We start from the raw sequence: 27323 nt of genomic DNA, 5'->3' as shown, positions 1-27323 counted from the left end.
TCACTTTATAAAGCATTTAGACTTGTTTGTAAAGTGCTCATTTCTCTGTGACTTGCCACATTCCTGTGGTCTAGACTGTAGTGTGCATAGGAGAAGGGGTCCTGCCAGACTGCCAGTCCAGCTGTTTGTCTCTTGCAGAGAGATAGGCTCTAGATAACAGGCACAGGATTTGGCATATGCCCGAATTTTGAAGTGAGAGCTGGTAAACTGAGTGGAGGAAAATGGAAACAGTACTTGAGAAAATTGCTTTCAGCAGCTGGATAAAGCTTTTTGGATAAAACTCTAATTGTCCACTTCCATAAATTCTAAGAAATAAACTTTGGAGGCAGTTTATTGTTAGAAATGTCAAGCTAAGACTAAAACAAGGCCTCGAAATAATATAGATAGACTTGGTTTAGCATGCAATGCAATTTTAAATGTATAATTGAAGTCTTTAAAAAAGATTCTTAATAATATTTGTTTACTTTTAGTCGGCAGAACCAATTGAAAGACCAGCAACAGCAGGTGGTGTCGTTGTGCCCTGATGACACAGAGTGTCTGACAGTCCCACGGTACAAGCGAGACCTAGTTCAGAAGCTAAAGATTCTGCGGCAGGAACTTTCTCAGCAACAGCCTCAGGCTGGCCATTGCCGCATTGAGGTTTCCAGAGAAGAGATTTTTGAGGTAAATGTACAAGTCTGATTTTAAAATAGAGAAAATTTAAATTCCAGTGATGAACTGGTTTTCCAAATATATACTGGGGGGACTCAATCTCTTTAAGGGCTTCCCTGGTAGCTCAGACGGTAAAGAATCCGCCTGCAATGTGGGAGGACCTGGGTTTGATCACTGTAGGGAAGATTCCCTGGAGAAGGGAATGGTTACCTACTCCAGTATTCTTGTTTGGAGAATTCCATGGACAGAGGAGCCTGGCAGGCTACAATCCATGGGGTCGCAAAGAGTCGGACACGACTGAGCGACTTCCACTTTAATCTCTTTAAAATGGGAGAATTTTCGTTAATTTCTCTTCTTACTTGTGGGGAGTAAAGGCAGTAGTATTGGAGAGATTTAATATATAAGATAAACACTTGGATGGGATGAAGTGTGAGAGGTTCTAATGGGTGCAGCTTGGTCCCTGCATTGCAGATACTGATTTGTTCATGAATTTTAAAAGACCACAGATATTATCCATCCCTTATTTTCTAATTCTTCCAAAAGGTAAGGGACTCTTAGATCAAAAAATCGTTTTGTCTAATTACTGTTGGACTGCTTCCTTAATTTATTGAAAATCTTCCTTTCTGGTATGTCCTTTTATCTCTGGATTTTATAGCTCTAATAGCAGCTTCAATGTTCTTACATAATAAGTGGCAAGAGGTCCAAGGCAGGACTTTCCCACTTATTAGCGGGTTCCAGGGCAAGAGATGTTTGGGGACTTCGTAATCCTTCTCCCAAAGGATGAACTTTTTTCTCTCAGAACAATTCTGACCTTGTTAGTAGTACTCAGTCCTTTGTAGTGTTAAAATAATGTAAAGTTGTCAGTGTAGTGAGGAGCACATTAACAATTACTTACGTTCTTTGAAACTTTCTGTTTCTTACCTTTACTTCCTGCTGGAATCTGTCACCTGGATTAGGTCAACTACCTTTAAAAAATGTGGTACTTCTGGCAGATTGTGTTTTTTAATATGAGTGGTATCATTGCTATAGTTCATGGGACTTGAATACGGAGTCTTGCATTTAGTAGGTTTTTAATATAATGTTTATCAAAGGAATTGATTTCAGTAGTATTAAACTATATCTGTTTTAAGTTCCATGAGGTTCCAAACACTTGGAGTTGATCCATTGATTTGACTGTTCAACACATTCCACCTTATTTAAATAAACATATGTTTCGTAGGTGGAATGGAAAGGAGAGTTTAAACAAGGGTTAAAAACACCTAGTAATAATAGTATGTTAAACATTTTTTTCAGGAATCATATCGACAAGTCATGAAAATGAGACCAAAAGATCTCTGGAAGCGATTAATGATAAAATTTCGTGGAGAAGAAGGCCTTGACTATGGAGGGGTTGCCAGGTAAAGACATACTCGTCAGTAAATGGCATATAGATCCTTATATTTGCAAATCAGATCCTCTCTGTGGTGTAACCCTCTCATTGGTACCTAGTGTTTGCAGTACGGAGGATGCCCTAGTGGATGCTGCCAGTAAAGTATTTGTGAACTCCCTAATGGATCATGTCTTCAATGAGACTTTCTCTGAAAACTAGCTGCAACCCTACGTGGACTGTTGGTAGGGCCTACAGGCCTGATATTTTGTCCGTTTCTCTCCTTTAGTACGTGCTCTTCCCTCTGCTTTACATTGTCAGGAACAATCTTGAGATTTTAATGACATGTATTCTAAACTGAATACTGTTTCCCTTTGCTTTCATTGCCATGCTTTTTAACCTTGTTAAAGGAATGTTTGTGTCTAGAAGTATGTGTGTATATCATAAATTCCCCATAGAATATTTCAGTACATTCAATATGATGTTTCTGCTGCGTTCATACATCAAGTATTTTTTTCCAGGTGTGAGAATTCACTATATATAAATGCAGCAGAAACATTATAACTTCTTTGTTAAAACATTTTAAGGACCATCATGATAATTCTGCCTCCCCTAATCTAAATCCAGCCTAAATTAAATTTGTGTTTCTACCAGGTCCCATAATTGCTATTTGGCATTACTTGTTTTCACCTGTAAACTTTTTCTGTGACCCTTTTACTTGGAAATAGATAGCTTCTTTAGTTTGGATTTTTAGAATTGATCACCGTGCACTCATGCTCAGTTGTGTCCAACTCTTTGCAACCCCATGGCCTGTAGCCCGCCAGGCTGCTCTGTCCATGGGGATTTCCCAGACAAGAATACTGGAGTGGGTTGCCATTTCCTTCTCCAGAGGATCCTCCCGACCCAGGGATTGAACCTGAGTCTCCTGCTTGGCAGGCAGATTCTTTACCACTGAACCACCAGAGACGCCTTTAAAAGACACATATATGCATAAAAAAATATACAAGATATATTAGGTGTGAAGGTTGCTTATTGTAAATCTCACTTTTTAATTTCTAGACTTTTCAAGTATTAAGCATAATGATTTGATTTAGACTCCATCAAATGATAGAACTTTGAAATGTTTTCCTTTAACTATTTTAATAGTGTTTCACTGCATTTCTTAAAATTATATTATTCACCTGTTTAATCCATAATATCACAGTATATCATTTACACGCCTTTCCCAGCTGAGGAATGACAGGAGTTGAGACTCGGACGTCACCTTAAGTTCTAGACTAGTGATTTTATTTCTGTCTCACCAAGACAAAAAGTGGTCTTTCATACTTTGAAAAATGTAAATGATTTAATAAGTTGAAGGTGATAGAACTGTTTATTATAGGTTTTAAAAACACTGATGTATGCTTGAAACCAAAAAGTGGGATGAAACATCCCCAGAAAGTGCTGGCCTGCCCTTTCAGTCCCACTTACACCAGAGGCCTTGGTAGCTGCTCACCACTTTCGTGTTTATCATGGTTATTCTAGGGTTTACACAGAACAGATAGTGGAAATGGATAGTGAAATTTTCTTACTAAAACCATACCAACAATAATACATGAATTAGTTATGTGTGCATGTTATATATTGTATAAACTAGTATAAAACTGCCAGGATTGGAGAGGATCAGGGTGGTATGGATGGGACCACATGGAGGGTTTGAAATAAAACCATATTCTTCCTTTCACTTTATATTTATTATGGATCACAAATTTGTTTAGCAGTTGAAAGTAACAGACCACTGGGCTGCAGCATCTGATGGTACTTCTGGATATTATTATTCGCTGATGTTAAAATGTCATAAAAGTACCCAAAATTGAGTGAGACATGAGTTCAATATAATAAAACAAGGGTTTTCATTTACTTTGGGGCTTGGTTCTTTTTTTTTTTTTTCCAACTAAATTTTTTATTTTTGACTGGAGGATGCTTGCTTCACCGTGTTGTGTTGGTTTCTGCCACACAGCACAGAAAGCAGCCATAGGTGTACCGTCTCCTCTTGAACCTCCCTCCCACCCCCCTACTCTGTCCCCCCCCTCTAGGTTGTCACAGGGCATGGGGCTGAGCTCCATGCATTGGTATACTTTTCTAAAGTGATCTTACATAACTAGTTAGTGCTTCATTTTGTTTTATTAAAAACTTCTTTGCTAACATTAATAGCATATCTTAGTAAAAGTATATTTATTAACAAAAAATTCTTTTGGCATATCTTGTTTTTTAGGGAGTGGTTATATCTCTTGTCACATGAAATGCTGAATCCTTATTATGGCCTCTTCCAGTATTCAAGAGATGATATCTATACATTGCAGATCAATCCTGATTCTGCAGTTAATCCGGTATGATTGGTGGTTATAACGATATGAACTAACTTATGACCTACAGTGTTTTTTCATCTTTAAATGTCAGTGTAGTTTATGACATAGGTTTGCTGTCTTTGTTGAAGTCACATCCTTGGACTTGGCAAGTCCTCTTTTAAAAATTTTTCTTAGATAAATGATTATGAGTGTATGCATCAGTTGGGCCCAGGGAGGTTTTCTGCATCACTGTTTATAGTAGCCCCAGCTGGAAATAACATTTCGGTCCCTAAGAGGGGTTGATTAAATTATGACGTGATTAAGAATGACGTGGTTAAGAGCTTAGACTCTGGAATTAGACATGAGAACATATCCTGGTCCTGTTACCAGCTAGCTTTGTGACTTTCATTGACTTAAGCCTCAATGATAAAATATAATTTGAACCTGAGAGAAGGGTTGTGACTGTTAAATGAGACCCTGCACAGTGCTATACGTGATTAACCCTATTACATATTATTAAGTACTCAACAAGTGTTAGCAGCTGTTACTAATTTGTTGGTTTTATAGTATTTCTATTATCTTTCCATACAAGGGTATATTATAGAGCCCCTAAAATGATGTTGTGGGATAATGGATAATGCTATGTAAAGATAGTATTTATAATATATTAGGTGAAAAGAAGATAAAAAAATAGAATGATGCAACTTTGGTAAACATACGTATATGTGAGAACATTGAAAAGATCCACACTGTAATACTTACAGTGGTTATCTCTCAGTGTTAAGACTATGGGCTTTTTTTCCTTGTCTGTATTTTCTAAATATTTTGTAGTGAACAGGTACTGCTTTTTTAAAAGAAAAGTGCCATTTGTAAGATAAAAGGGAGGCTTAAAGGTGAGCTTAGGGATGGTTAAACAGAGAAGTAAAGGAAGTTTAAAATACAAATATCCAACAGTAATAAAACAATATATCATGGAAGACCAAACCTGTCTAAACATGGTAGGCATAGTAGGTTCCTTGCTAGGTATTCTTCCTAAAGGGAAGATTTTTAGGTGAAGATTCTGCTTGACCAGCTCATTCACCGTAGTAATGATAGCTCACATTTGTTGAGCATTTACCATATGCCAGGTCCAATGCCTTGGGCTTCATCACCTCATGTTACTACCCACAGAGACCCTTTTTAGATACTATTATTACCCTCATTTTTCCAGATAATGGAAAATTATTTCTACAGAGGTTAAGCAGTTTGCCCAAGTGTACATAGCTAGTAACTGGTAGAATCGGGACTCTAGTCCAAGTTAGACATAAAATCTGTGCTCTTAAATCTGTGATGTTTTGAAGTTCAGTTTCTGGTTAGGTCAAGAGAACAGGGCGGTAGAGAACTGAAAGCTTTTCCGCATGACAGAGCCATGGTTATAAGGAGCTCAGCAGGAGACGGGAGGAGAGAGAACAGGATCTGCAGGAGATTTAGTGAGGCTGCTAGAGGGACTAGACTCAATTTCTGAGGATAAATTTTACAGAGTGACTGCCCTTTCTTTGTGAGAGGCGTTGACTCTGGTGTAATATTTTATAGCAAAGTGTAGTATCTCAAGTGTGCCCTATAGAAACTCTCCCTAATGAGTATTGAGCTTTGATATGATAACCTATCCACTTAAATAGTTACAAATTGGAGTATAAGTTGATACTTATTATTTTAAAAATTACTGTTGCTTACATATTTAATTTATATTAAAAATTCCCTAGATAGTATCTACCTTGAATATTTATATAAACTCTTTTCAATTTTAGGAACATTTATCATACTTCCACTTTGTTGGACGAATAATGGGAATGGCTGTGTTTCATGGACATTATATTGATGGTGGTTTCACGTTGCCGTTCTATAAGCAGTTGCTTGGGAAGTCCATTACTTTGGATGACATGGAGTTAGTTGATCCAGATCTTCATAACAGTTTAGTGTGGATACTGTATGTATCTTGTTCATTAGAATCTGAGCTCTTAAAAGATACATGTTTCAAAATGGATATACTTTTTTTGAAATATAAAACATGATGGGACCATATGAGACTTTTCCTCTTTCTACTGCTTTTGTGTATTTTCCAAATTCCTAAACTTTAGCAAAAGTGTTATTACTTTAAAAGGGGAAAATGTAGTATACTGTATTTTTAAAAGCACTTAATGATTTCCTCAACATGATACAGGTTCTGTTTCCATTTTTCACGTGTGAATAAGATGTTTCTGCTCAATGATGATTGCGGAAACCATACTTGAAAAAGTATATTTGTAAGAGTCAGTTCTGTTTGTTGGGAGGTTATTTGTTTGTGAAGATACACTGGCCGTGCTTATTTTTACCAGGTAGACAAGTAGCTTTCTCAGTGGGGCTCCTCAGGTGTTGGTCACTTGGATTACCGAGATTCTGGTAAAACTTCTTACCTGAAAGCCAAACAGAACCGAGGTTTCCCTGTGTAAAACCCAGCTTTCCAGGGCTTCCTCATTACTCAATAAAATGTTCCCAGGGTTTATGAAGGTTAAAGTTCTTTGACTTTTCTGCCCCCCAACTAGGAGGAACGGTGGCATAAGAACTAGTAAAAAGAACACAGGGTCAGATGTTCCTGTGTTGGTCATGTCGTAAAACTACCTTAGTTTTATGTGTCTCACTGATTACTGTATCTCCGAGATCTGAATTTTAGATTTTCTAGTCACGTGTCTTTCCCTTTCTTCCTTGCTAGCGAGAATGATACCACAGGTGTTTTGGACCACACCTTCTGTGTCGAACATAATGCCTATGGTGAAATCATTCAGCATGAACTTAAACCAAATGGCAAGAGCATCCCTGTTACTGAAGAAAATAAAAAAGAATATGTCAGGTAAACACTTATATCTTCTTAAGCCTGAGACTTGTTTTAATGTTCTAGAATGGTGGTACAGAAAAACAGTGATGCTTAGGTAGTGTTACTGCCACAGAATGGGCTTCTGCAGAATTAAGTGGCTTAAAAACCACCACCATTTTATTACTTCTCATGGTCCCGTGGGTCAGTTATTTGGATCGAGGACAATAGGGATAGCACACTGCTCCTCCGCATGGTGTCAGCTGGGGTGGAAACATTAAGGTGGCCGCTTCATTCACATGTCTGATGCTTCACCTAGGGTGGCTTGGCTGGCTGGGGGCTGGCTGGACTGGACGCTGGGTCACCATCCGGCACCTGGTTCTCACTGCTGGCTGGGCTCCTTGGTTATCCGTGTGGTGTCAGAGGCCTCTCTCTTCAGCACAATAGCCAGACTTCTTATCGGGTGGCTGGTTTCCCAGAGCACAGGAGGAGGAGTTGTGGGATCTTTTAAAGGCCTAAGCCTGGAACTGGCCAACATCACCTCTGCTGTATTCTCTTGGTTAAAGCGAGTCGCATACCAGCCCAGGTTCAGTTGAAAGAGGGGCTGTACAAAGGCACTGATTTCAGGAAACACGGTTTGCCATGTCATATGTAGTGTAGCTCCCACAGCTAGCTGTGCAGAAGCACTTTTGTGCTATATTACTAGGACTTAATCCTATTTATAAATAAAGATGTGGGTTTATATAAGAAATACATGTTTTCAATAGAAATATAATTTATGAAAATAGAAATATAGTGATATATATAAATAGAAATGTTTATTAAAGAAATATAGATATATAAGTACTATATTTCTTACTAAAAAAATCAAGAAAATGTTCACGTTTTACAAAATCACCTGTTGATTGAGGAATCTAGAAGTATTGAGTGTGATCATTTGGCTCATGGTATGTAATGATAATCAAATTTAGGAGTTTGAACTTCACCATATGTACACAGAAGTGTGCTTGCTGTACTTTTTTGCACAGAATATGTCCTCAGGTCTTACTGGCTGAAATGTTTTGGTTTACAGATGAGGCCCATCAGTCTCATAGCCTGTGAACACTGGTAGAGCTTTGTTGGAGACCAATTTGAAAACAGCTGCCAAAATGAAAATGCATATGCAGCTCCATTCTTAGGAATCTATTGTTTGGAAACACATTTGTAATTAAAGAAATACAGGGCTGTTTAAATATTACTTGCAAAAAAAACCCTGAAAACTGCAAAATGTTTGTAGAAGAGGATGATGAGATATATTAAACAGAATATTGTGTGGCTATTTAAAAAGATTCTACGTAAGCTGTCACTTAAAAAGCATGTCTTGGAACAAAGTCTGTATTGTTTTATTCTCATACAGAAGATGTTCAGGAAGACCACTCACCCAATAAAATGTTGCCTAGGGTGGGGGAGTGGAAGGGATAGGCCTGGAAGTAGAGACGAAAGAGGGTAGAGAGTGGACTTGCGAAAGAGGGTAGAGAGTGGACTTGCGGGTTTTACTCTGTCTCCACATTTAATGTTTGTTTTTTTAACTACGATTTTCCTTTTAATAACAAACATATTACATTTGTAACTTAATGAGGAGCTTCCCCACGGTCCAGTGGTTAGAACTCCATGCTTCCACGGCAGGGGGCATGTGTTTGAAGTTTGATCTCTGGATGGGGAACTAAGATTACACATGTCAAGCAGTGTGGCCCCCACCCCCCGCAAAACACCCACCCACCCACACACACACACACATATATAACAATTAAAAAATAAAATAATAAAAGAAGAGTGAATGGGAATTTCCTGAGGTTCAGTAGTGTGTCACTTCCAGGATCTGGAGTAGACTGCTCACTTTCCAGGATTCAGTCATGTTTACAGCACACAGTAACTGTTTCTTGGGGCTTCCCAGATGGCTCAGTGGTAAAGAATCTACCTGCAGTGCAGGAGACATGGGTTCAATCTCTGGGTCAGGAAGATCCCCTGGAGAAGGAAGCCTGGGGAATCTCATGTACAGAGGAACCTGGCAGGCTGCAGTCCAGCGGGTGGCAAGAGTCTGACACGACTACCAGTGATTATCCCTTACCAGATAGTTTTGAAATTTTAAAAATTACAAAGAAAAACTTTTTACAGGTATGCAGTTTTGATGTGCCCTTAAACAAAAATGAGGTACCCCAAGGGATACAGTTAATATTAAGTAACTTATTTCTTAGAGAATTATTTCTCCCAAGTTTGGGAAAGGAGATACTGACAAATTGGGAGTGTGAGTAGTTCTGAGGTTTGTGAGTTAAGTTTTCCTGGGAAGATAGATAAAAAAAAAAAAAAGCAATTCATATAGAAAGTCTAAGTCCAAACAAAGACGTAAGTAGAGCTACACATGAGATGTAGTTTTGTGTACTTTTTGTTGCTAAAATTACATCTTCCAGGGCTTTTAAAGCCTAAGGGAAAAACAAGTAGTCAAAAAGTGCTTGCTAGTGGCTTTTGGAGAAGGAAGTGGCAACCCACTCGTGTCCTTGCCTGGAGAATCTCAGGGACGGGGGAGCCTGGTGGGCTGCCGTCTATGGGGTCGCACAGAGTCGGACATGACTGAAGCGACTCAGCAGCAGCAGCAGTGGCTTTTACTGTTTCTTCTCATTTTGGATATGGGGATTCTCTTCACCTTCCCTTCCCCCATATACAACCCACAAAATAATAAAGAAAACACCCGACATGTTCAGATTGTATTTTCAAGTGAAATCAGAAAAAGTCATTTTCGGTTGAATGGGCTCTTTTTTCTGGTTATTGGCATGCATGCTAGAAGCTGAGAAAATCGTTTCACTTAGATTTTAACTTCAGACCCATCTGCTCTCCAGCCAACTTCCAGTTTAATAGGAGTTTTTCTGAAGTGAAGAGTTGCTGTAGTGATGCTGCTTTTGTTAGTGGAAGGTTACTGCTTTTTAATTTATACTGCTTATAATTTATACTGAACTGCCTCACTACTGAGGATCCATCTACCTTCAGTAATCTGAGATTCTTAGATCTTAGACTAAATTCTTAACGCTACACACTTGTAAAGTGCAGTGTTGCTAATGTACTAGATATTCATAGTAATTACCAAATCTGAATATATTTGATCATACAAAACCCCTGCCCAATGTTTCCAGGCTTTACGTGAACTGGAGATTTTTACGAGGCATTGAGGCGCAATTCCTGGCCCTGCAGAAAGGATTTAATGAAGTAATTCCACAGCATCTGCTGAAGACATTTGATGAGAAGGAGTTAGAGGTCAGTGTATGAATGTCATATCATCTAGTATAACAAAGCAAGGTTGAGAAGTTTCTGTTACTTAGTTTTAGAGGAGTTGTATTTCTGGTGCTTTTGAAGTTTTTCTGTGTGTTGCTGTGAGAATTCTAACTCATAGGAAAAGCCTTTCATGTTTTGGAAATTCTGCAAGTAGTCTCTCTTCTATTGTGACTATCCTCTATTTTTCCATATTATCCATTCTTCCTTTTAACAGGTTTTGTGTATATTCTTACAGTGTTACTTCCCATTCTTTAATTAAATGGCTCTTGATTTAGTTAAGTGAAACTTTATCAATTGGTCTCCGCCATATTGCAGTTTATTTGGAATAAAAACCTAGACCCAATTGGATTTACATTAAGCTTTACAAGAAAGCATTTGATAGACAAAAACCTAGAGGAAACATTTAGGATCGTCTCCATCTAAACAAGAACCCACCTGCAATGCAGGAGACCTAGGTTCGATCCCTGGCTTGGGAAGATCCCCTGGAGAAGGGAAAGCCCAACCACTCCAGTATTCTGGCCTGGAGAATTCCATGGACTACAGTTCATGGGGTTGCAAAGAATTGGACATGACAGAGTGACTTTCCACACTATCTAAACATCTTCAGTCTCTTCGCAAATTTTTGTTACTAATACAGACTTTAATAACCAGTCCAAAGTCACTGCAGATGGTGACTACAGCCATGAAATTAAAAGACGCTTACACCTTGGAAGGAAAGTTATGACCAACCTAGATAGCATATTCAAAAGCAGAGACATTACTTTGCCAACAAAGGTCCATCTAGTCAAGGCTATGGTTTTTCCTGTGGTCATGTATGGATGTGAGAGTTGGACTGTGAAGAAGGCTGAGCGCTGAAGAATTGATACTTTTGAACTGTGGTGTTGGAGAAGACTCTTGAGAGTCCCTTGGACTGCAAGGAGATCCAACCAGTCCATTCTGAAGGAGATCAGCCCTGGGATTTCTTTGGAGGGAATGATGCTGAAGCCGAAACTCCAGTACTTTGGCCACCTCATGCGAAGAGCTGACTCATTGGAAAAGATTCTGATGCTGGGAGGGATTGGGGGCAGGAGGAGAAGGGGACGACAGAGGATGAGATGGCTGGATGGCATCACCAACTCGATGGATGTGATCCTGAGTGAACTCCAGGAGTTGGTGATGGACAGGGAGGCCTGGCATGCTGCGATTCATGGGGTCGCAAAGAGTCGGACACAACTGAGCAACTGAACTGAACTGAATCATTGTTTTATTTTAAAGCTAGTCCTTAAAGCACCTTAGGTTTGGTTTTATAATTAAGACCTTTAACAAATACATCTGAATTGCTACTGAACTGCTTTGGAAAGTAATGAGATTTTATTCTACCCGAGGTCCCAAAATTTAATTAGTGCCTAGAGATAGCATAAATATTGGAAGTCTATACATAATTTAAAACATGATTTTAACCTCAGTGTCCTAACTAAATCTGTTAACAGTCTGTTAGACAAACCTAAAAAGATTGGTTTGACTCAATACCATTCCCATTCTTTTTGTGACTGAACTATTCAATAGTGAAATGACCAGAAGGAAGTAGGAGGAATAAAACACAGCAGGAATGACAATAAAGTTGAAATATGATGCATTTTTTTCTGTTCATATAATAAATAAGGAATTTGGCCTTAAAGTTACCACTCCTCTGAAGAAAGGAATTTTGAGAGGTATCTTCAGTATTATACGTACTTCTGTAATTCTATTTGGATAACCACTTACCTGTTCATGTAGCTGTGATTCAGTATTTTTCAGAACCCTGTAGAAGCTTTGTTGCAGATTTTATTCAATAATGTTAGGGTTTATTATATAATTTCTACTGCTAATGAAATTAAGCTTTTCATAAGAAATATATATATATAATTTATTTTAGTGTTATACTGGGTTATTATAATTAATTATAAACTGTGGAATTTTCAGGTTGAATTATGTTCTGTACTACACATTATCATAAGTCAGTGTTATTCACAGGTTAGTAAAATGACTGTCTTGGACCCTAAGGAGGTGTGAGTATTAATAGTATCAAAGTGATTTTGATACATCATTTGTACTGAGCCTGCAGCAGAGTGCCAGTGGAGCTCTGTAGTAGCGCACTCACGTATTTGTCCTTTGGTCCCGCTTTAAGCAGACAGTGCCACTTACTCAGCGCAGTTTCTTGAATGCCCATGCACTGTTGGCTGCTTTCACAGGATATAATGAAACAGATATGACTGCCTTATTACTGCAGGGGAAACTGTGGCCAAGGGAAGTGAGCTGAACTGCCCAGAATTCCAAAGCTAATAAATGTTGAAATTGGAATAGTAGATACAGGTCTTAAGGAAGGCATATGTAAACTGTATTTACTCTGAATCTAGTTTCATTAACATTTTTTTTAGAATTCTACTGTGAGATGATGGAACTTCTCATCTTGTCATGTCCGTCACTGTGGTTCTCAGATCCTGGGTAGGGAACCTGCAGTGTGTAGGTACTCATGGAGCTTTTAAAAAATACCGATCCTAATTCACCCCAGATTCATAGAATTAAAATATGAGCACAGAACCTAGTGTGTATATTCTGAAAAACTTTCTGGACGGTTCTGACGTCTACCCTCGATTAAGGACACCGTTTGAAAGCGAACATTGCAAATCTAAAGTTCCATTTTAAGGAATTTTTGGCCTGACTTGGGTTTCCATTGGCTCATTATTTGTGCAATATTTTAACAGCTCATTATTTGTGGACTTGGAAAGATAGATGTTAATGACTGGAAGGTAAACACCCGGTTAAAACACTGTACTCCAGACAGCAATGTTGTCAAGTGGTTCTGGAAGGCTGTGGAGTTCTTTGATGAAGAGCGACGAGCACGGTTGCTTCAGTTTGTGACCGGCTCATCCCGAGTGCCTCTGCAGGGCTTCAAGGCTTTACAAGGTAGGAGAGAGGGAGGCACAGAGGATCTGGCATCTCGTTGTCAGGGGCAGGGGGTTAGTATTTGGTGTATGCAGATGGTGTACACATGTGCTTATAAACAGATTCTCTTTTCACTCTGGTTCTTATCTGTAACTCTCGTGTCTTGATACCTTCTTCTCCTTCCTTTGTTCCCTCCCAAGAGCCTTTCCCGCTGGGTTCTCTGTGGTTGTAGTGAGTGCCGCATGTCAGGGGCGTGTGTGCTGATGCTCTGCCTTTCTGGACACCTTGCTTTAAAATGTTGCTGCCCATTCCTCTAGGGAAGTCTGTCTGCTTACATGTTCACATCTCAGCCTGGCAAGTGTTTACCCACTTGGGAGGCCTCTCCCCTCTGCTTTTTTAATCTTTTAATAGAGGCAGCATGAGTCGTGGAAGCCATTTGTCTGATCAGAGCACTTGTAGTTAATGCATGGCATCAGACCATCTCACAGCCATATTCCATTTTTAAGAATTGTTTTCCATGGAAGAGCTGTTCAGGTGGGGGATGAGTTGGGGTATTGCTAGTGATCGTGGTGCTTCACTGGGTGGCAGTGTTCCTTTACCTCTGAAGCTCTTCATTTTTAAAACTGCTGCTGCTGCTGGTGACTGAGGGTGTGGGAAGCAAGACTGGTACATGACTCCACAGAGCTGCGTACAGTCTGTATGTCAGAATTCTGTGGGGGAAAACAGACTTGAGTCGTGTCTGCATTCCCTGTATGGAGAACTCGTTACCAGCAGACTGCCCAGGTGCATGAAGTGAAGTTGTATTTCTGCAAACTCTTTATTCTCTAGACTGCTGATCTTTTGCTCTGTGTGAAGTCTGAGGAGTGAAACCTAAATTTGCATTAGGCTGTCATCTTTTTGAATATGTGCTGGATCTTAGATTTGCCCCTTTGGGACAATGATTGTCCATAGAAGGTAGAAGTTGGCAAAAGGTTTCAATCCTGAACTTTTTCTTAAATCGAAAGGCTAGCAGATCAAGGAATCAGCTTGTTATCCAAGGCAGGTTCCAGCTTTTAAAAACCCAGGTTCTTTCCGGGGGCCTTTTGGCAGCTGTGTGGAGTCACCAGTCCTCCCTTAGCCCTAGACCCTGTGGTTTTATGTACCAGTTTTATTCTGAGATTTTGAAGACTGACACATGTGCCCGCAGTGATCTGACCCACATTGGCTCCCTCTGCAGGTGCCGCAGGTCCACGGCTTTTCACCATACACCAGATCGATGCTTGCACTAACAACCTGCCCAAAGCCCACACTTGGTGAGTTACTTCAGTAGCTTTTTTCCCTCATGCCAGGTATATAGGTGTTAGTTTCAAACAGATTTGACGTTTTATTTGTTCTTTTTACTGATTGGACCCTTAAAAGAGTTGCTTATCATTCCTTTTAAGTGGATTAAGATTATCCAAAAATGGGTAGGAAAATCCCTTTGGGAGGTTTTCAAGTAAATCGCAACTTGAGAGGAATGTAGCCTCTTTCTTGTAGTTTTCTATGTGACACAGAGTGATACGGCTGTATTAGTTTAGTGTAAACTAATACACACTTGGCAGTCAGTTGCCCTGTTTTGAATGAACTGTGATTTGCTTATTTACAGCTTCAATCGAATAGACATTCCGCCCTATGAAAGCTATGAAAAGTTATATGAAAAGCTGCTAACAGCCATCGAAGAAACGTGTGGATTTGCTGTGGAATGACAACTTCAAGGATTTACCCAGGACTCTATTTATAGCCTGAGGGACAGACAGCCTCCTTTCAGCAGAGTTTCAAGAAATGCTGAAATACAGGAAAGCGCCCCCCCCCCCAACCCCCCTTTAAAACATTTTAGGACACTGTGAGGGGAAGGACAATTTTGAAATTCCTTTTCAAGGAAAAAAAAGAGGTCTTTGTGCTTTGCCATGAGGCCACATTCAGCTGCTATTTAAAATTAATATCTTGAACCTAAAGAATGCTGACTTTTCCTACATTTCCAGAGTTAGGCAGTATTCTACACTTAAAGACTACTACTATTTTTATAAAAGGTAATCTATTCAAATCACTTCACAGATTTCAAGTCTATCAAACATCAAGACAACTTCAGCAGTCGGTACAAGTCACATTTCATTTTGAATACATGATTTTGAACAGCTCCTGTACTTGCTCTTTGTAAAAAATAAAATAAAATAAAATTATTTTGAATTATTCTACCTTTGTAAACAATTGGCTACAAAAGAATCTTTAAAAAAAATTAAGCCATTTACACGTTTAATTGCATTTTTCTATAGCAAAGCATTATATTTTAGAAGCATTATATGTTTCAACCTAGCCTAATTGAGTCTTTTTTATATTTTTCAAGCACGAATTCTCTGGAATACAGCTATATAATTTTGGTTGTCAAGTTCCTAATGCAACCATTTAGTCTGAACTTAGTAGCTTATTTGCTACAATAAAATGATGCATTCAGGGGCTCCCTGTTCTTTAAGAGACTTTAAAACAGAAACCTTAATTTTTTATCTTGAATGAGTATGATCAGGTATTTTGGATTTACTTTGCATCTTAAATGGAAATACTGCATTTTTATAGCTACTCAGATCACATGGATGAGATGGGATTTTCATTCTGTTACTGGGTCAGCTTATCTTTGATATATATATATATATACTATTTCTGTAAACCAAAGTCTCCTATGACAAGTGCACCTAATTCATATTATATTTTAATTATGGTAAGTTTCTATCAAGTAAACCATCCTGAATCTGTTTAGCTGCTCATATCTTAATCAGTTAAAATTATGAAAAAGGAAAAACTCTGCTCGAAAGATTATTTAGCAAAGCTTAGAAAACTCTTTTACCTAACAAAATGAAGTGGGGGTGGTGGGGCAGGAGATGTCATTACTAAAAACAAAAAACAAAAAGTGGTTCTAACTCTCATACAGTCAGTCTGAAGAGTAATTTTGGAGGTAAGGGAATCTTGGTTCCCTTGGTGTTGAAGATGAGCATTTGATTTTGAAACATCCAGACTCAGCTTTCAAGGTGCGTGGCATGTTGCATGATCCAGAGGGCAACCAGAATTCTGGAGTGAGAGCCTGGAAAAATCTGAAGTCGTGAGTGGTTTTTTAAATTCAGCCGTCAGAAATCTGCACTATTTTTTTTATTTTTTACATTGATGTAAAATCAAGCATAGCAAATTTTGATGACAGCTTTGTTTAAATTTTGCAGCTTAATTATCAAGTGAATCAGCCCTTTGTGTTCTTTGATTTGATGGACTGGTCTCAGCCTGTGTTCTTGGAGACAAGGGCTTCCTCAGAGGTGCCTCAGAAGTCATGGTTAAGAGAGGAGGGACAAAGAGAGGGCGGAGAAAGGCCAAGTTGGTATTTGAGCAGAGGCCTCGAACTCCCCACCCCCTTTTACCCAGAACAGCTCTGATTTTTCTTTTATATATATATATATATATATATATAGGAATTTCACATAAGGTTTCAGAGACTAGGAGGGGTGGGGGGATGGGTAGAATACAAGAGGTGGAAAACTTGCTGCTTAAAAAAAAGTTGAGAACTACTCCTGCAGCTTCTATGTATTTATTTCATTCAGCCGGATTCGACAGCCACACGCAATCTGGTTTAGTCGTAACTGTGTAGTGGGCGATGCGCTTATGCTGAGCTGTTTCTTCCTGCTTTGTTTTCTTACTGCATTCTTAGTTGTACCGGAGAACATCTTGAAATGCCCTGTTTGATTATCAGTAGTTTTCGGCTTTCACAATAATACCTTATTGGTTGCAGGTCCATCTTTTAAATTAAAGCACTGCGCAGTGCAATTGTGCCTATTATCTTTCAGTAAAAGTGAGTGCATGATGAACACTTCAGAGAAACTGTAACTGACAGATGAAGTACTAATGAAATGCTACTCTCAAAATTGAGCAGGCAAATACCATCGCTTTTTGAGTGCCTTTTTAACTTTATGACTTAATAGAGCTTTAAAAGAAACAAACTCCCCTCCCTTACAGTCTATGGTATCACCAACATAATTTATAAAAACATGATTAGATTTCATTCTCAAAGTCACGTTACCTGCTTACTTCTAAACAGGTGCTAAGCAAACAAAACCCCCACCGAATCACTGAACCTTGGACTTGCACCTCATGTTTAATGTGAATATTTATTTCCACATGTCCCTCTTAGCTGGGTTTTTCCTAATCCTTCCTCTAGTTGTGTTATTCCAGAACGTGATGTCGTGTTTCCATACATTGCCTCTGCATCATGAATGCTTAATTATGAACAGTGGTTACTTTGTAGAGCACATATGCAGTACAGAGGTGAGTTTGTTTCAGAGGGTCTTACTTCTTTGGTTGTAAAGAGTTTTTAAATAGTGCTGTGTATAGTGTACATTTTGTTTTTGCACATAGTTTGTTGCCCTGAATGGGTTTTATTTTTAATCAAGTCTTTTATTTTTCCCTTGTAATTACAGTCCAGAGCACAAGTTTCCCTTCTTTTAAATACAGTGTAATTTGCTTTATTTTATAACACTAAGTTGGCTTGAACTTCCGGTGCGTTGAGCTGGCTGCATTGATGGGAGTCTGAGCTTGTCCCAGACGTCCTGACAGTTTGCTAGAGCAGCTCCTCCTGCTTGTCTTCAGGCTGCAGCAGTCAATGGCTGCCGTTTGTGGTATTTAATGTACTTACGTTAGAATGATGGTTGTACCAAATGCTGAGTTGTTCTGTTTCTAGATGTAATTAGTTCACTTATTGTAATATTCTTCTCTCAAACTGACTTTAAAAACAAAGTTTTATCATTTTCATTGTATGTGTATTTATTACAGAGTGTTTTAGCTTTGATATTCTTTGTATTTTCACTCAGTTGTTACATGAGCTTTATCAATAACATCTGTATAAATGGTTTTTAAAAATTAACTATGTATGTGTCCATGCCGAAGTTGAGCAATAAATGAATGCTGTTTGCACTGTCACAGCATCAAAGTTTTTAAAGAATATTGAGTTTATAATGAATTGTTTTTAAGAACTTTGGCTCTATCGAGAGTGACTACATACAGACCATAAAATGTGAAGTTTAAGAAGATCCACGGGCCTTCCTGAGTTGACGTCTTTGTCATGAGGGCTCGGGACCCTTCTGTGTCAGGTCTGGCAGGGAAGCTGCTCATTTTCTCCTGCGGTGGCGCAGCCTCAGTGGTCAGTGTGGCCAGTAACAGCTTTCCAGGCTCTGGAGGGCAGAGCTACGACCGGGGCCTCATTTGCTTCCTTGAGCGGTAAAATCCTCGAAAAGCAGAAATCAGTTACATTTTCCCAAAGAGCCATGGCTTTAAGGGCCATAATTCACAGTTCTATAAACGTAGTGAATTAAAGTCTAGCTATCTACATGGGTGGACAGAGAACTGGATGTTTTTTCATCCACAACAGTCTGTGTAAGCCTCTCCTCAGCATAGGCCACGCAGAGAGGCATGTCTTGGCGGGGCGAGGGGGTGGTGGTGCAGTGGAAGCAGTCCTGTATTAAAGTTCCCAGAGTGGGCATGGGGTCCATTTTTACATCCTTTTGAAATGTATCTGTTTTTGCTTTGCCTCACATTGCCAGTTTACTTGTTATGATCTAAAATTTATATATACTTTTTAGTACATTAAGGATTTTAGTAGTAGTATCATCTATAAATTACCTGAAAGTTTGAGTAATACGTGACGTTTTCCTGCCCTGTGGTGACCTGAAAGGTTTGTCTTTTTATTACAATGAAGGTTAACCTCAGCACCACCCACTGCATTTATTTGTACTTTATATCCCGAATGCTTTTGGTAGGATATGCACAACAGAATGGAGCAGAGGTAATTACACAGAAAAAGGCTTAAAGGCCCATAATAATATTCTCAGCAAACTAGACAAGTCAGATTTTCAAGTTACATTTCATTAAAAGGTATGTACCTTAAACGTGGCTCGCTGTCCATTCAGCAAGCACCTCTCACGCTCCTACCACATGTCCGGCTCTGCACCAGCTTTAGGGACACAGCTCTGGATGGTGGTTAAAAAAACGGAACTTCCAAACAAGTGTTCCTAGTGTCTGTCTCTGAAGCTACAGTGCAAACCGAGGTGCTCAGAACTCAAGAGTGTGTGCAGCAAATCAGTCAGTCAGTCATGATGGGAACATGACGTTAATGACCTCACCTCAGCAAGGCTTCAAATCCCTTTTGGTTTTTAAAAGTTGGTATTGTTCCCCTACTCCCTTTGCCCATGACATCTCAGATTCTAGCATACCTTTTGTGGATGTTTGGGCTGGGATTTATCTAGGTTATCAAAACAGTCTGAGCTGTAGTCAGACTGTAAGAGATTAAGTGTTTTATAAGCAAAGGAAGTGGAGAGACAACTGTAGCACCCTGAGGGGTGGGTTTTCCTCCTGCTGATCTAAGCATTCATGAAGACTTCGCTCGCCCAGAAGACTTGAGATGGAGAGCATGTCACACTCAAACCTTGAGACCACTCACTCTTCCCAAAGACGGTGACAGTGGAGAGCCCTCAAGACAGAAGGACAAAGTTCTGCTTTTTAATTCAGGTACAGTTGACACAGATTATATTCATTTCACGTGTACATGATTCGCTATCTGTCTATATTGTGAAATGGTCACAGTCTTAAGATCCATCACCACAGTCACAAATTTTTTTTTCCTTGTGATGAGAATTTTTAAGATCCCTTAGCAGCCTTCCAATATGCAATACATTATAGTACCTAGTCACCATACTGTACATTACATCCCTATGACCTATTTTATAAGTGAAAGTCGCTCAGTCGTGTCTGACTCTTTGAGACCTCATCGACTACACAGTCTGGAATTCTCCAGGCCACGATACTGGAGTGGGTAGCCATTCCCTTCTCCAGGGGATCTTCCCAACTGAGGGATCGAACCCAGGTCTCCCACATTGCAGGTGGATTCTTTACCAGCTGAGCCACAAGGGAAGCCCTTATAACTTAAAGTTTATACCTTTTGGCCAACCTTCACCCATTTTTTCCTTTCCCCATCTGACAACCCCCAGTTTGAATCTACAAGCTCAGTTTTGAAGGGTGACAAGGGTTTGTTTTTGTTTTAAATTGACACATAAGTGAGATCAGATGATATTTGTCTCTTATTTTACTTAGCATAATGCCCTCAAGGCTAATGATGTTGTGAATGACAGGATTTCCTTTTTTTTTTAAGCTGAGTATTTCAGTGTGTGTATATATGTACATTTTCTCTATCCATTCATCCATCGATGGACACGTAGGTTGTTTCTGTATTTTGGCTATTGCTTCAGTTGAACGTGGGGGTGCAGATAATCTTTTCCAGTCAGTGTTTTCATTTTCTTCAAATAAATAACTAGAAGTGAAACTGCTGAGTCATATGGTAGTTCTGATTTTAATTTCTTGAGGAACCTCCATAGTGGCTGCACCGGTTTACATCCCCACCAACAGTGCACCAAGGTTCCTTTTTCTCTACACAGTCACCAAAACTAATTTTTTGGCAGCAAAGTTATGAGATGATATCTCATTGTGGTTTTGACTTGCATTTCCTTGGTGATCAGTGATGCTGAGCACCTGTTCATGAACCTGTTGACCCTCAGGTATCTTTGGGAAAAAATTATCTATTCAATTCCTCTGCCTATCTTATAACCAGACTGTTTGCTGCTGAGTTGTGTGAGTGCTTTAGGTACTTTGGATATTAACCCCTTATCAGATGTCTGATTTGCAGATATGTCCCCCATTGGGTGGTTGCCTTTTCATTTTTTTGACGGTTTTCTGTGCTGTGCAAAAGCTTTTCAGTTTGATTTAGTCTCACTTGTGCTTTTGGTGTCAAATCCAAAAAGGGAAAAAGATCATTGCCAAGACCGATGTCAGCGAGTTCACTGCCTTTTTCTTCTATGATTCCAGGTCTTACCAGTCTTAATCCATTCTGAGTTAACTATTTGTGTATAGTTAAAACAGCGGCCTAGCATCATTCTTTGCATGTGGCTGTTCAGTTTTCCCAACATTATTTATTGAAGAGAATATCCTTTCCCATTGTATATTCTTGGCTCACTTGTTACTGAATTGATTTTATATGGTGGTGGTGGTGTAGTTGCTAAGTTGTGTCTGACTCTTCTCTGTAGCCCGCCAGGCTCCTGGGCCCATGGGATTGTTTGGGGCTAATTCTGTCCCATTAATTTATGTGCCTTTATGCCAATACCATATTGTTTTCAGTACTGCAGCTTTGTAATATGGTTTGATGTCAGGGAGCCTGATGCCGCCAGCTTTGTTCTTCAGAGAGCAGAGTTTTAAAGGCAGTTCAAATTTAGTGTATTTTTTAAGCTAAGAAGAAACTGGCCATGTCCATCAAATTCTAAGTTAGAGTTTGAGTAGTCTGAAATTCCATTCAACGTTTTCAGCATGTCTAGATTTAATCTAATAGATCACTCTGTAAGCTGCAGCCTAAACCCCAATTTTGGAATTCCTTCTGTTTATGCCATTTCTCTTAATGATCGCCGTCTTCTGTCGGCCCTGCCTATCTCATTCTCCTGTTGCAGACTCTCCCTGTTTTCAATGTGCTACTTCTTTCTATTGTGAATAAATTCCCCCGACACCCTTAGTTCTTTCACTAAAGGCTCTATCCTCCTGCCTTACTTAGAGGTTTTCTTTTCCTTTCTACATTTTATAGGAGAGGCAGCTAATTCTCCAGTGTCCCACATATAAAGCTAAACATACACAGTTATTAAAAAAAAATTCTCATTACCAGTTTAAAAAAAATCTGAGGTAACAGATTTTAACTACACTTGTAATCATTTCACAATATGTACATTTATCAAATCATTGATATATGAAATTGTATAAATTTAAGGTATCGTATAAATTTAAGATATGTATCAATTGTATCTCATTAAAAGAGGAGAGACTCTTCATCACCTGTTTCCCCAAACCCATCTTACTTTCCAGAAGCTGCTACTCCTAAACCTTCTGTCAGCTCTTCTGGTATTTCCACATTTCCAGACGATGTGGTTAATAGTGCTCTTCATTACTTTTAGACAGTTTGATTTGGGTGGGGGGCAGAGGGAATGAAGGAGGAGGATATTTATAGATTTAGTTCTCACACAAACCACCTCATTCTGTAACACCTCCTCCCCCACCCCCATACAGTTATAGTTAAATTATAGTTCTGAGTCACTTTTCCGGAGAAGGCAATGGCACCCCACTCCAGTACTTTTGCCTGGAAAATCCCATGGACGGAGGAGCCTGGAGGGCTGCAGTCCATGGGGTCACTAGAGTCGGACACGACTGAGCGACTTCACTTTCACTTTTCACTTTCATGCATTGGAGAAGGAAATGGCAACCCACTCCAGTGTTCTTGCCTGGAGAATCCCAGGGATGGGGAAGCCTGGTGGGCTGCCGTCTATGGGGTCGCACAGAGTCGGACATGACTGAAGCAACTTAGCAGCAAGTCACTTTTCAAATGTGTGATCATAAGCTTTCCCTGGGTGGTTCTGGGCAAACCGGCTTCACATATAATCCCCTCTCCACAGGTACTTGGATAGCAAGACCTTCCACTGAGTAAAGTTACCGCTTCATAAATTTGCATTCTACTTTTCAAAAATGCACTGGCATCTTTTGCTTCCTATTGTTTGACCTTTGCTTAGCAGTCCCATCCCTTTCCTGGTAAATTCCCTCACCTGTTCTTCTTTTTTGTTATTCCCAGTTACTTAGTCTGATAAAGAGCTAGCAGAACTAACTTAAGAGTCCTAAAGCATTAAAAGGAAAAAAGAAAAATTAAAACAAGCATGATACCTGTATAACAAATTCGAACAGTATATTATGCAGTGAGTTAGTAATATACACCTGGGGACTGTTCTTCCAGACCTTGGTGGTTTTGTTGCTAAGGTGTTTTTGACTCTTGAAACCCTATGAACAAGTATGTGTAGCCCACTAGGTTTCTCTATCCATGGGAATTCCCCAGGCCAAGAATACTGGACCGGGTTGCCATTTCCTTCTCCAGGGGATCTTGCTGATCCAGGGATCGAACTTCTGCATTGCAGACAGTCTCCTGCTCTGCAGGTGGATGTTTGACTGACTGAGCCATAGAGGCCACCCTCTGTCTATGCTGTATTGACTACACTGCATTATACCCACTCATACCACAGCGTTTGAAAGATTTGCTCATTTTATTTAAGGATATAGCATGTATATCTAGCTAGATGTTATTTTTCTCTAACAGTTTTAGAACTTATGTTCTGGCTCTTGTGCATTTCCCGCATCCTGTCCATTCACCTGCACTAACTGTCACAATATATATATTGCAGCTCCCTGCATGTCTGTCCTCATGATGCTCTGAATTTGGCTATCCAGGGAACTCCTGCCTGCCTAGAGCCCCCACCCTGTCAGCTGTCATTCCAAAAGGGCAGCACGTGGGACCAGAGCATTGGGTTCAGCTGCTACTCTTCTCTCCAAGGTAAGCAGATCCACCCTATCATGGCCAGCTGGCCTCCCTGGGCCTCCATCCTTGTCCATATATTCCTCTCTATACACCCTAATGGGAGCCTCTCTTCTCCCTCCCAGTCCTTTTCTGGTGCCCTCTGCCATTCTCTGGCTTTGATTAGCAAAGTTCCCATTTCCTCAACTGCTCTGAGGTCCCCCTGCCCCTCCTGGCCTTTACGGAAGCCCTCCTATTCAGGAAGGACATCACTCTGAGCGAGTTTTCCTTCTTCCTCCTCTGCTCTCCCCAGAACAGGGTTGGTGTACTCCTTCCCACCTGCAATCACGAGTGCTCTTTTGAACACAGATGGATGATCTTACACCTGTCACCCCTCCCAAATGACAGACGCCATAATGCATAATTCTCATCTCCCAGCCTCCATATGACAAAGTTACAGACTTAACCATTGTATTTTTAAGGTTTAACCCTAAGACCCACCTCTAATGATAAGCCCACACTTTAGCTCTTTTCTGAATTAGAGATCTTTTTTTTTGGTCCTCAAGTGCTGTTTTTGTTGATCTAAAGCAACAGGCTTCAGGAGCTGGCTACTCAATTGAGGCCTGTTAATTGCTTTCATGCACCTCTTTTAAAGTTTTAAGTCAAATTCAAAGCAGTAAACTTTAAGAAAACAGTATTTATTTTAAAAGTTATTTCATAAAGAGTACTAGTCAAAAGTCATTCAGAAATGATTCTTCTGGTTTAGATTATTTTACTGGCTCAGTTCTAGCTCTGCCCTGGTGAAGTCCACACTGAGGAAGCCTGGCATCATAGGAAGGGATTTTTACTGTACTGAAAGGAGGCCAAATGAAGCCGACATTTGAAGCGCTCAGCTTCCAATTCCCGGAAAAAAGCGTCGTCGTCGCCCTGTGTTATCATGTACTGCAGTTGTTGAATTTCCTTCTCCATCTTAGATCTCAGCTCCCTCTTCACCTTATATAACATCTAAAAGAGAATTCATGTCATCTTGCTAGTCACAACACGATCCAGGCCCTCATCTATTTTTATTCCCTCTCTACTTTCCTACTCATTAAGCTTCTGCAGTAATTTTAATAATTTAGCAGCAGCTCTCACAGAGATTTGAACAGGTAAAGTTAAAATCACAGAATACAGGTTTTGAATCGTTGATAGATCTTACTAGTATCCTCTCCACTTCTATTTCTTAAAAATGTAAATAAATGATTTCTATCTTGTTAATTATTACCTGGGCCTGTGATTTCTCTCTGGCTTTGAGCTCTTGACGTTCCTGTGATATGGCTTCTGCCAGCAATGAAAACTGTTTACAGGGAAGAAAAAAAACCAAACCTTGTATTTGTAGTCCAAATATAACAATTAACGTTCACAGGCTTAAAATCTTTAATGCTAATCAGCAATACAGATTCTACACTGTGGTCAAGCACTAGCTAATTCTAAATTTCAGCCAGTCTAACCTGTGTAGCGACAAGTTCTGAATTAACACAGACTCATGACAGCAGGTGGTCAAGATCAAGCGCAGCAGAAGGTGAACGAGCGGTGAGCCCACCTGGTCTTTATAGTAGTTCTCCATTGAGTCCAGTTCATTCTGGTGCTGTTTCTTTTGTTCATCTCGCTTTTCTTTGGCATAGTTTCTTAGGTCTCGTAACCTTTGCTTTTGAATTTGTAAACCTTCTTCAAACAGTTTCTTAAATATCTGTTAATTATTTAAGTCAGAAAAAGTTATGCGGAGTTTTCATGGAGGAATAAAATTTTGCCCAACTAGAGGTATGCATACTGACTGTATTTCACAGAGTTTTTTTTGGAAATATTAGCAAATAATACTTTAATACTCTACTATATGGATATCACATTTTGTTAATTCACCAGCTGATGGACACTGGTAGTGTTTCCTCTTTTTGTCTGTTATAAATAGGGCTGTTACAGTAGGAACATCTGTGTATAGTTACCTAGGGGTGAAAGCGCTGGATCATGTTTAACCTTCTGAGGAGCTGCCAGACTGGATTCCAAAGTGGTTGCACCGTTTTATAACCCCACCAGCTCTGCATCTGTGTTCCACCTTCCACATCCTTGCCAATACTTTATTTTAGCCACCTTTATGGGTGGGAGTTTGTCACTGTTGTTCTCATTTGTATTCCTTCAATGACTAATGATGTTCAGCATCTTTTCCTGTGTCCCAAAGGTTCTTTGCTGCAGCCATATATACAGGTAAATAACCCCAGAGCAGAAGTAAATGCTGCATGTCCACTTGTGCACAGCTGAGGGCCACGTCATTATTATCTAGGCCACAGATAAACAGCTGTTCAAAGGATTTGGATATGCCCACTTGTCCTCCACTGATTAGTAAGAATTCTTGACCAAAGTACAGCCATGCATTCATTAGTCGGTGGTATTACCTTAGTGTGGAGTTATTAAACCTCTCAAAGCCTAAGTATCCTCTAGAAATGAGGATAATAGTATGACTCCCTTCAGAGTATTTAGTCCCATGAAGTAGAATTACCATAATGTTTTACTCTAGAGATGAATATTGCTAGTTTGGAATAACAAGCTTGATAAGGATGAAATAGCAAGTATCCTGTGGAAAGATCTCACAGCATACCTATCCATTATTTTCCTGATTTTGAGTAGAATCCGAGGTCATGTAATGACACCTTAAGTTCCTGTCTCTTAGAACATGTTCCCAGCCCCCTAAAGCAGTCATCCTGGAAAAATACCGACACACAGGAGGTCAGAGAGAATTAAGACTTCACATTAAGATAAGCGCAGTAGAGAAATTCAGATGACCAACAGGCACATGAAAAGATGCTCAACCTCACTAATTATTAGAGAAATGCAAATCAAAACAGTGAAGTATCACTTCACACCAGCCGGAATGTCCATCATTAAAAAGTCTACAAATGCTGGAGAGGGTGTGGAGAAAAGGGAATCCTCCTACACTGTTGGTGGGAATATAAGCTGGTGAAGCCACTTTGGAAAACAATATGGAGCTTCCTCAGAAAACTAAAAATAGAATTACCATCTGATCCAGCAATCCTGTTCCTGGGTATGTATCTGTACAAACCTATAATTTGAAAAGATACATGCGCCCTGATGTTCATAGCAGCACTGCTCACCATAGCCAAGACACAGCACCAACCTAAACGTCCATCAGCAGGTGAATGGATGGACACAGAAGATGTGGGACATATATGCAATGGAACATTGAGTAATGTCATAAAAAGAACAAAATAATGCCATTTGCAGCAACACAGATGCAACTAGAGATTATCTTACTAAGTAAGTCAAAGAGAAAGACAAATACCATATAATATCACTTACACGTGGAATCTAAAATATCACAAGTGAACCCATCTACCAAACAAAGAATAGGGGTGGAGAAAACAGACTGGCAGCTGCCAAAGGGGAGAGCGTTGAGGGGCCGGGATGCAGCGGCTCAGCTGGGGTTAACAGGTGCCAACCTTCATAGAGAGAATGGATAAACAACAGGGACCTACTGTATGGGAT

General features: G+C 39.7%; 2 protein-coding genes across 3 annotated transcripts in view; one reads left to right on the top strand and one right to left on the bottom strand.

The window, feature by feature from the left end:
* The window catches only part of SMURF2 (SMAD specific E3 ubiquitin protein ligase 2), a 113905-nt gene extending 95559 nt beyond the window's left edge, over positions 1-18346 (top strand). The window contains exons 11-19 of the mRNA XM_027517700.1: positions 471-663; positions 1945-2048; positions 4272-4386; positions 6132-6310; positions 7073-7210; positions 10336-10456; positions 13198-13399; positions 14595-14670; positions 15003-18346. Coding sequence (XP_027373501.1) covers positions 471-663; positions 1945-2048; positions 4272-4386; positions 6132-6310; positions 7073-7210; positions 10336-10456; positions 13198-13399; positions 14595-14670; positions 15003-15102 — 1228 coding nt within the window. The 3' untranslated portion in view covers positions 15103-18346. The remainder of the gene's footprint in view (positions 1-470; positions 664-1944; positions 2049-4271; positions 4387-6131; positions 6311-7072; positions 7211-10335; positions 10457-13197; positions 13400-14594; positions 14671-15002) is intronic.
* Positions 16527-27323, bottom strand: part of CEP95 (centrosomal protein 95) — a 44902-nt gene continuing 34105 nt past the window's right edge. Inside the window, exons 18-20 of one of the 2 annotated variants that reach the window (XM_027517699.1) lie at positions 25369-25515; positions 25051-25122; positions 16527-18651 (exon numbers count right to left, since the gene is read on the bottom strand). In XM_027517699.1, coding sequence (XP_027373500.1) covers positions 18625-18651; positions 25051-25122; positions 25369-25515 — 246 coding nt within the window. In that variant the 3' untranslated portion in view covers positions 16527-18624. Of the gene's footprint in view, positions 18652-24463; positions 24792-25050; positions 25123-25368; positions 25516-27323 lie in introns of those variants that run through there. The other variant, XM_027517698.1, reaches the window with a different exon arrangement.

This window comes from Bos indicus x Bos taurus, chromosome 19 (genome assembly GCF_003369695.1).
Source record: "Bos indicus x Bos taurus breed Angus x Brahman F1 hybrid chromosome 19, Bos_hybrid_MaternalHap_v2.0, whole genome shotgun sequence".
NCBI lineage: Eukaryota > Metazoa > Chordata > Mammalia > Artiodactyla > Bovidae > Bos > Bos indicus x Bos taurus.
Note: the sequence above shows the minus strand (reverse complement) of the source record. Positions and strands in the feature narration are given on the sequence as shown.